This window comes from Biomphalaria glabrata, chromosome 4, assembly GCF_947242115.1.
Source record: "Biomphalaria glabrata chromosome 4, xgBioGlab47.1, whole genome shotgun sequence".
Lineage (NCBI taxonomy): Eukaryota > Metazoa > Mollusca > Gastropoda > Planorbidae > Biomphalaria > Biomphalaria glabrata.
This window is the reverse complement of record NC_074714.1, coordinates 43,925,855-43,936,850: the sequence shown is the minus strand read 5'-3', so window position 1 is coordinate 43,936,850 and position 10,996 is coordinate 43,925,855. Positions and strand designations below refer to the sequence as shown.

General features: G+C 34.4%; 1 protein-coding gene across 3 annotated transcripts in view; it reads right to left on the bottom strand.

Moving 5' to 3' along the window:
- Nucleotides 1–700: 700 nt before the first annotated feature.
- LOC106054108 (uncharacterized) overlaps nt 701–10,996 on the bottom strand; it is a 38,915-nt gene continuing 28,619 nt past the window's right edge. For all 3 annotated transcript variants that reach the window (XM_013209840.2, XM_013209841.2, XM_056026551.1), the window contains 2 exons: nt 6,689–7,169; nt 701–5,688 (listed from right to left, as the gene is read on the bottom strand). In XM_013209840.2, coding sequence (XP_013065294.2) covers nt 5,071–5,688; nt 6,689–6,940 — 870 coding nt within the window. In that variant the 5' untranslated portion in view covers nt 6,941–7,169 and the 3' untranslated portion in view covers nt 701–5,070. The remainder of the gene's footprint in view (nt 5,689–6,688; nt 7,170–10,996) is intronic.

Below are 10,996 nucleotides of genomic sequence, written 5' to 3'. Positions count from 1 at the left end.
GCCTGAATGTTTCTATGGTCAAAAAATTTCAGGTACCTATTTCAGTTGCAAGATTTGGAAGGTCATCCGTACAGGTCACAACGTGGATCAGAAGCGATGGATGAGAAAGATGCTAGGAGGGAGCCAACTGAGATTTTGTCACCAAGTCTCACACAACAGGGGCGCTCCCCCCCCCTACCCGCGCCCCCCAAAGCGAAGTGCTGACAGAATGTCGTGTGAGATTCGAGGGACAGATCCTTAGGCAAATCGAAACCCATTCCCCGAAGACTGCTATAACATGGAGACTGAGAAGAGGAGAATGAAAACATGGCGCCTAAAATCCGTAAGCACTGAGACGATTGCTTGTTAGCGAACACTGAGGAAAAAGCTTGCCGCCCTGTGCGTCGACAAGCGCGGGGGGGGGGGGGGGGGTAGAACTCAGTCTAAGGTGCGCCCTAAAAATCTTGGAATTAAAAATCTCAGTTTTCAACAGGATTCGAACCCGTCGATTTGGGCACAAAAAAAAAAATCAGCTTTCAACAGGTTTTGTCTTCCATTTATTTTTGAACGTAGCGATGCATGGTGCTGTCTGAGCTCATGAGTTGTTTTTTTTTTAAATACCTAGAATCTGGGTTTTTTAAAACACATGCATGTAGGCGCCATATAAAACGTACTCTACAACCTGACACACAAGTAACAAACACAATGAGAAACATGTGACTCGAGATAACACAATGTTTTTGTTTTATGGTCTCTTGTTGAATTCTTTGGTCTTCTATACATGGTATACACGTTAAGTATTGCTATCTGCACATTTGTTGTATATACAGACGTGAAGAAGCAGAACACACATCTTTCGTGTTGACACATTAATTGAATAACAAACAAATTTGAGCATGAAGGGGGTACAACAGCAATGAACATTATGGAACAATAATATTTGAACGAAATCTTTTTTTTTTTTCATTTCCTGTTAACTTAGACACTTCTACAATCACTCGAGGACTTAGGCCTACGAATAGGGTACACAAGCTATAGTTTGGGATCCCTTCTTTCTAGGGGTCTTCCAAAGTTAAATACATATTAGGAATAACTATAATAATGATTGGAAGGTAAAGGTGAATTATTTCACTATCTATATATTTCTTCAATGTATATTAGTTTAAGTCAGAGTTTAACCTTCTAAGTATCCGAAAATCATATTAGGCATTGAGAAACAATATTTGGATTTACAAAGGGCGCCATATCTCAAATAGCTCCAGGCTTTATCAAGCTTAAGTCCGGAACTGTCAACAGTGATAAGTGACTGGTGTAAAGTTTGTTATCGAATGGAAAAATTTTTGGATCTAAATTGCATTTCCGGAAGAAACTCAGATATATAGGTTAAGTTCTACCGAGTTACGAAATATAAATCTCCGCCAATAAGTCAAGGCGATAATTGTTAACTTAAACAAGTTGAATAAACTTTGCAATAGAATTGCTTTGTCATTAATATTATACATTATTCATATATGTAGCCTATAAAATAAACATTATTAGCTACTTTGTTTTTCTTATCAAGTTGGTTTCAATGAACAGGTCATCTTGTGCTTTATGTTCAAACCACTAAGCGTTTATACACCAATAATATTTGTGTCATCATTTCTCTCTAGAGTCTATAGTTACATGTTCTTATTCAAAACATTGAAATTACCGGTACGTTAGATTTTGTGGATTTTCTTTAATCCGTTTCTTGATTTTTCTGTAAGTTTTAGAATTAAAACAAGCGTGTACAAATTATCTTAGGTGTAGTTTTGTTCACTATTAATACTTAGATTGGTTTTATATTGAGTTGCTTACTAAGAATTATGAAATGACACACTTATGAATAGGCCTACATAAAGCAATGATCTAGTTGGCCTTCTAAGCTGTCAATGAATAATATCTCGCGTTCTTATTTATATATGCTGGGCTTAAACATAAACAAATAAATGTATATTATTAATGATGTCAGATACAATAAGCTAAGGAAATTATAAAGTCATTAGGATTACATGTGACTTCATGTTTCAGTCATGAATTACATAAAAATAACTTAATTTAAGTCATTAAATCAACATCTGATTTGAAGTGCTAGTCCATTAGTGTACACGCACATAGTTCAACAAGTAAACATAAGTTTAAAATCAGACTTTGCTATTAAGCCTGTAAGATGATTATTGCCAAAGATCTTTGGTTGAAATTTTAAAAAAAATTCTTATTAGTAACGATACAGCATCTCAGTTATAAATCATTATCGAAGGTGGTTTGCAAACATGTACACATTCATTTTTGTTCTCTTCATTCCATTCTACAGTTCATAATAGTTCCTTAAAGTTCAAGTTCACATCCACAAAATAAGGGAGCGAATTACATCTCCTATCTCTTCCTCTTTGTTATGGGAGGTTTCAATTCCAAGTGCTGTCTTGAACAACAGCACTAGACTTTGAAGGGGCATAAGTTAGAACATCCACCACCAACAGAAATTGAATCATGTTAAGCAGCATCTTGAACACCTAACATATTTCCACAATGATGTGGTTAATTTGTTTTTGTGGCGAAGTTATAAGAACAGACGCGATATGATATAGCCATATGGGAAAGTAGCTATCATGGACATATTTTAGGCTCATGTTTACAACTAGTGTTATCATTATAATTGCATTTTAAGTCAATACATATCAACACCCCAAAAAAACAATATTATACATAAACACAACTCAAGAAAAAAATATTAAATGAAACACAAAGAGACGCACATAAAGTTATGTAAATGGAAGGTAAATCATGCAAAAAGAACCTTGAAATGGCATATTTAAAATTTCTGGGGAAAAAGGGTGGAGGTCATTTATAAAACCACACTGCAACTAACTTACAAGAAACATGAACTACAATATACACAGAAGAAAGACAGTAGCATTGGGAAGATTGTTGTTTTCATAACATTCCCGTAAACAATTAGACTATAATATGAAACAATAGGTAGGGCCCACTATGCATTGTATTAAACATAGAGACATTGAGACACTCAAGAAGACGTCTAGATAATAATATCTGTGGGCAAAACCATTACCAGTTAGGAAGTATACTAACAATATTCTTACCAATTTTTTTAAAACGTCGACCACACGATCTCAGCATGTAAATGTTAACATTGTATATGTTTTCATTTGAAATAATAACCTTAGAATATTTATCACAGGAATTGCATCTCAGTTACGAGCGAACTTAGATTGAAAATGGATGCATACTTCCGGTAAAAGCGCGAGGATTAAATTCCAGAACAATTACAAGCCATTCTGAAAACGTAAGAAATGTTTTAATTATTTTTCCTTATTTAATTGAACAGATAATCGAGATATAAATCATTATGTCTGAACTTATCAAGAAGCCTTGGATTACAGCTTTTTATTGCAAAACGTAAAATCTATAATATTTTTTAATCGTCAAGCTTGGCTGAAGATTTGTTTTAGAAATTATGTTAATGACTTATCAATTAGCCAACATCGTCTGACTAAATTATCATTTCCTTGGCCATCGTAACCATTTCCAGGGCCATCGTTACCATTTCATAGGGCTATCACTAACATTTTGTGAGCTATCCTTTCCATTTGGTAGGCTGTTAGATATTCATTATTTCAGGCCTATCCACACTATTGGAAATAAATGACCACTGTTTGCAGTTCCACATTAAATAACGAATGTTTGTGAAGAAAGTAGTATTAAAGAAATAAAGGGAAAGGATGAAGTCAGGGTCAAGAAAATCGCGAATAATTAAATGTAATATTTAATATTGTTCTTTTAATTATGTTTCTTATTATGTAATACAATTGATCTTCAAAAGTAGTAAGAAAAATGATTAACATAAACATTTATCTCTCACGTTGTGAGTTTTCAATGAAGCAGCATGAATTTCTTTCTCATTATAGTCTTGAAAAAAATATTTTGCTAGCTTCGTCAATGTGTTGGATCAGTTTGGCCCCACAAATAGGCCTACACTTTGCAGATCAGTTCTTTCTTATGTCTTTATTTCATTTTATCCTTATCCCGTGTTCGAGCTGTTCAACCCTTGTTAATGTCTTTCCAAAGTTTCTTCTGCCAAACTTTTATTCTTTCTCCTGTTACAGTTCCTTGTAGGAAGGTCTTCGAAAATCTAATGATCTCATTTTGGTGCTTGAGCGTTTAAGTCTAATTTTTCGGTAGGGGTCCAAGAAGCATGGGCTATTAATAGAGTGCTCATAACCAGAAAGTATATTTTTGTCATTCCAAGACCTTGATTAATTCGACCTACTGTTATGAGTCTAAAAGAAACCACACACAAAAAAAAAACAACAACAACAACCATTTATTGAAGTGATCCCATCTAAACGACTTCAGTAATACTTTGAATTCTATGACGTAGCCGCTGAATGAACTCTTTAGGTTGTGTCTGTTGTATTTATGTGTTTGTTTCTGTTGTGTTGTCTTTATATGAGAAAAGAGTCCTTGTAATCACAACAAATTTCCGTAAGGATCAATAAAGCAGTCTTAGTCTTAATGAACGTCAGTAATTTATGAGGTAAAATACCGAAAGTTATAGTTTTCATATAAACAGGTATCAGATGAAATGCTTCAATGTTCATTACGAGTGCCTTGAAACTAAATTAGTCCATTCGAATCAACTATCAGGTCAAGATTGTAGACGAACATCTAGTGAATAACTACGAGAATATTTCTTACTTGATACTTAACTTTGACTTTATAACGCTAGTTGGAATAAAATCTTCACATTTACTATAAGCACAATTCCCTAATATATAGACACACAAACACGCACACATGATGAATTATTTGTTTAAAAACTCCAGCACAAATGTTCTTTCTTTGAAGAATATTAATGTCAAAAGAAGAAAAAAATATGTACAAATCTAGAGTTTCGATTTTTTTCAGAGGAATCCATGGGCCCAAGAAATAAGGCAGTGTCTTCAAGTCAAGTAAGAATTTTAAGGATATTGCTAAGTTTGTACGTAGCTATGAGGCAATAAAGCAAATGCAATTTATAATATAATTTGACAGCTAAAATGTATCTTTAAACTATCCATTATCTTCCACTATGATATCAGAATATTGCTTGTTGGTAGAGTTTAGTTGACTGCCTTTGACTAGTGCCACACTTGTGGAGTTTCTTTCTTCGGGGCTGGAGAAATCGGGGCGGCGATGCAGCTTTCCGCTGATGAATGTATAAAGTGAACGTCTGGGCTTCTTCAAAGGGATTCCCAAAGGGTGTTGCGAAATATCGTCCTTGAGGTGTTTGTTTGAGCTTCTGAGAACTAGAAGAGATTGCTCGATGATGATGTTGTCCAAGCGAGACAACTGTACAGACGGCTGGGAAGGCAGCAAGACTGCCGTCTGGTTAGCTTCTTTGGCAGCGATCTCTTGCTGCTGCTGCTGAAGCTTGACGACGATCTTCCTTGTTTGCTCCTGCGTCTTGACGATGTTGTCGAAGTAGCTCTGGTACATGTGGTGCGACCGCTGAGGGCGCTTGCGAGTCTGGCGTGGCTGCGGACTAGGCGGCTGTGGAGTGTTCAGTTCGTCAGTGGAGCTGTAAGGAGTGACGGCAGTGTTGATCTGCACCACCTCACTGAATGTCACTGCAGGAACTTTGGTCTCCATGTGTTCCTTGTAGGAATCAGATTCGTCCTCACACTGAAGCTGAAACGTACATAAAAGACACATATGTATAAGTAGGAAGAAGATTAAATTAGAAGAAAAAACTATTTTTGTAGAATTGAGCGACAAATAGACCATAAATGATTCTAAAACTTTACTTCGTCTGTGACTTCTTAGTTAGGAATGAAACTAAATATACCGGTAATAAAATAAAAAAAAAACAAAAAAAAAAACAACAATGGCACACCGGTACCGAGTGATTCACATTTAATCTAAACATTCATAGAAGTGAGAAGTAGTCATTTTAGTGATTTAATCATTTTTAGTAATTTAATCATTTTTAGTGATCTAATCATGTATTTGCAAAGTTCAGCGAATACAAATGTGAAGTTAAGTGCTGATACAATGAATGATACATACCTATCACATATATACAGCACTATGAAAAAATTATGATAGAAACTATGTATTAATCATTGCGAAATAGTGGACAGTCCAGAGCAGGGCACGAGCTCTGCGCACTCAAATTCAACTAATTCGGCCATGAAGGACAAGGGGAAAACTTTGCATTGCCATCCAGATTCCTGATCTGCAGTGTTCACTAGTATAGCAGTTTTCTTGACAGAGGTCACATATGCCACCCAGACCCGAGCGCACGTCACAACACTTGACTCACACTTCACAGACAATCTTAAAGGCGCCAACACTAAAGTGACGTTTTTAGGGAGTACAAACTTAGTCAAACATAGATATTTGTTGAATTATTTGGAAGCTATTATGTAGTCTTTATATTGAATAGAAATGGGCTACTCCAACCGAGACCAATAGTATGCCTCAACACTGACCTACAACATCGCAACCTGTGGGCAGTGGAGACCAATAGCTCATTGCAACGTCGTACAGAGCTGTGACGTGGCAAAAAGCTATTGGTTTAAGCTGCCCACAGGTTGCGACGTTGCAGGTTATTGGTCAGGCCTACTCTTACGATTGGTCTCTCTCTTACCCGATCCAGCCTATAGTAGACGGATACACATGCCTTTACCTGTTGTAATTTTTCCTGTATGGACTTTTTGATGGACTCTCTCCTGGCAAACTCTTCGACGATCAAGGTCTCCTTGCGCCGACGGTTGACCTCCCGATAGCACATGATGGCGCAGACGCCGAGGATGACAGCCACCACGGACAGGCTCACAACTATGGTCACCGTCTGGCTGTCGTCCTCTCCGATATTCTCCACCGCAGCGGGGCTGCGCTGCTCCGGCGTCGTCGAATTGGAATAGACATCCGGTGGCATTGTTTCTTTTCACGAATCGAGGATCCAGACTTTTTTTTTGTTGCCTATGTGTAAAGTTTAATTTGGAGTTGCTAATTTTGGTATTTTTTTAAAGGTTGTTTTTTTTTTTATCTTCAAAAGAGAGACCAATTAGTACTACGGCAAGTTGACAGGCCTCAAAGTCAGAGGCCAAACTCTTTAGAAGGAATCATGCTCCAAAGTCATTATCACACACTGTATTTCAATGTCGCTGAAAAGAATAACAAATCATATTGTCAAACAAGGTGTTCTAGGGCTATTAGTTTTAAGCATGACAAGATATAGAAAGAGAAGGTCAATAATATGTTTCTAATGTACATTAACCCTTATACATTTTTATATCTATCTATCTATTTATCTATATTATAAAGTAGAATGTGAGGGGTATGTATGTATGTATGTATGTATGTTACTTATAGACATCAAAACCGCTTGACCAATCTTGATAAAACTAGGCAGGAATGTTCCTTGGGTACCAACTTAGACCGTAGTGTATGTATTGTAGCCCTAAAACAAACTTAAGACCCTCAAAAAAAAATAAAGTTGTCCGACTCTATTACAGCTATAGTATTTTATGGATCTAGGCCATGTCTACAATGTTGACATGAGAAAAGATAGAAAGGATTTAGACCTAGATCTAATTTTAAGAAATACACTTTGCGCAGATAGTTTTTTACTTTGACACATGAAAATACAAAAGAAGATCCATTGATTTCATTATATAATAAAATTAACCTTCAATTTTGTGTTTCAAAAGCATTTTTTACATTAATTAGTTCCTTATATCTGTGATTACAGATTTCCTGACGAACATTCTTTCATTAGACAATTCCGTAATGAATCGCGTACTAAATATTAATTCGTTTAATTGTTTACTTTATAATCCCATCCCTAGATCTAAAACTCTAATTCAACTCTAAGATGATAAAACTTCTCTTCGAACAGATAGTTTTATACTTTAACACATAGACATATTAATTAAAGTCCATTCATTTCATATTTTGATCAAATAAACATTCAAATTTGGTTTTCTAAAGCTACATTCGTTTACGAAAGCTGCGAAGCCGAGTTAAAGGCCTAGATCTATATTCATTCATGAATCGCGTACTAAAAATTATTTCGTTTAATTGTTCACTTTATAATCCCATTCATTTAACAAAGCTATCGCTCTTTTCGTTTTTACTAGATATGAATGTATCGGCTTCGGATAAACCCATTTTCACAAAACTAATTTTATTTTCGTAGCGAAAGAGAAATAATGTGAAAGGATCATTAGCTAAGTTTTACATACATCTAAATCCAATCCACTACATTAGTAAACACAAACTTAGACCCGCAGGCCGCGGGTAATGCCAGGCTAGTATATATATATATATATATATATATATATATATATATATATATATATATATATATATACTAGACATATGTTTACCCGCGACCCGCGGGTCTTTATTTGCGCATTACTTTCGATATAGTCACTGAGAGTGTTTTGTAAACAATTAAACGAAATAATAATGTAATAAGTAAAGCGAATGTGTCAATGTAAAAATAGTGTGAATGAAGCTATCAAATCAAAATAGCTAATAGGCTTAATTAAATCCATTTTTTTTTTTCAAATTAAAACATTTGCTTGTAGGCCTACATATATTTGATTAAAATTTGAGATGAATAGACTAAATTTTGTATGTTCATGTGTATAAAGTATAAAGTAGATCTTGAGGTAGACGTAGATCTAAATCTACACTAATTTAGAGTTCTGTGCTGCGCATGCGTGAACTTTTTTTCATGAATGAATATAGGCCTATCTCAACACGGCTACGCAGCTTTAGCGAACAGCGAACGAATGTATTAGAAATGCTTTAGAAAAACAAATTTGAATGTTAATTTGATTAAAATATCAAATGAATGGACAATAATTAGTATGTTTATGTGTTAAAGCATAAAACTATCTTTGCGAAAAGAAGTTTTATCATCTTAGAGTTCAGTAAGAGTTTTAGACCTAGGCCTAGGAATAGACTCAGACCTCAGAAGAGAGATGTGTAACCATTTGGTAATGTCTAATGAAAGAATGTTCGCCAGGAAATCTGTAGATATCAGGAACTAATTTATGTAAAAAATGCTTTTGGATAATCTAGTGGATTGGATTTAGATGTATGTTAAACGTAGCTAATGATCCTTTCACGTTATTTCGGTTTCGCTACGAAAATAAAATTAGTTTTGAGAAAATGGGTTTACCCGAAGGAAGTCGATACATTCTTATCTATTAAAAACGAAAAGAGCGATAGCTTTGTTAAATGAATGGGATTATAAAGTGAACAATTAAACGAAATAATGTTTAGTACGCGATTCATGAATGAATATAGATCTAGGCCTATCTCAACTCGGCTTCGCAGCTTTCGTAAACGAATGTAGCTTTAGAAAACCAAATTTGAATGTTTATTTGATCAAAATTTGAATTGAATGGACTTTAATTAATATGTTTATGTGTTAAAGTATAAAACTATCTGTTCGAAGAGAAGTTTTATCATCTTAGAGTTGAATTAGAGTTTTAGATCTAGGGATGGGATTATAAAGTAAACAATTAAACGAATTAATATTTAGTACGCGATTCATTACGGAATTGTCTAATGAAAGAATGTTCGTCAGGAAATCTGTAATCACAGATATCAGGAACTAATTAATGTAAAAAATGCTTTTGAAACACAAAATTGAAGGTTAATTTTATTATATAATGAAATCAATGGATCTTCTTTTGTCTTTTCATGTGTCAAAGTAAAAAACTATCTGCGCAAAGTGTATTTCTTAAAATTAGATGTAGGTCTAAATCCTTTCTATCTTTTCTCATGTCAACATTGTAGACATGGCCTAGATCCATAAAATACTATAGCTGTAATAGAGTCGGACAGCTTTATTTTTTTTTGAGGGTCTTAAGTTTGTTTTAGGGCTACAATACATACACTACGGTCTAAGTTGGTACCCAAGGAACATTCCTGCCTAGTTTTATCAAGATTGGTCAAGCGGTTTTGATGTCTATAAGTAACATACATACATACATACATACATACCCCTCACATTCTACTTTATAATATAGATATATATATATATATATATATATAGTAGCCAGATTTAACCCGGGGTCTGAGGGCCTTAGTTTAGGTATTACTGATGTACTGGATTGGATGTAGATCTGTCAAACAAGGCGAATGTTCCCTTAACATTTTTAAAAATATATTTTGACACGAAAATGAAAGAAGAGTGCGAAAATGAGTTTACCAGTTTAACCGACACATTGATATCAAACATAAAATACTGTGAAAATGAGTTTACCAGTTTAACCGACACATTGATATCAAATATAAAAAACTGTGAAAATGAGTTTACCAGTTTAACCGACACATTGATATCAAACATAAAATACTGTGAAAATGAGTTTACCAGTTTAACCGACACATTGATATCAAATATAAAATACTGTGAAAATGAGTTTACCAGTTTAACCGACTCATTGATATCAAATATAAAATACTGTGAAAATGGACTTACACAATTTGTTAAGTTTATTTCTTTAATACAGACAATTTTTATTTTTTTATTTTTAGGGCCCCCGTTTGTGTCAGGGACATTTAGCATTATATACATTATCATTCATTTACAATAATGTTTTCCTCTACTATAATTAAATTTCTTTTCTACTGTATATATCTAAGTTTCGACGGCGTTCATGTGTAGAATATGTCAATTAGGAAAAGTTATAACTTAGTTATAAGCGATAAAAATCGCGATAACAGGCAGATGTTTTTCTAGCTTCGAACATTCTTATGTGTATGAATATAAAGAACGTAATATTATTATAATAATATGTATCTGTGTGTGTGTGTATGAATGATTTTACAATTTGGAAAGAACTTTAACAGATAAAAGACAAAAAGTACCGAATCACAGGAGATTTAATATCTTAGATCTGAATGTTTACTGCCCTTGTTTAGGTTGATACAAAGCTCTGGGGAGGTGGGGGACGAAATAACCTAGGGTTGA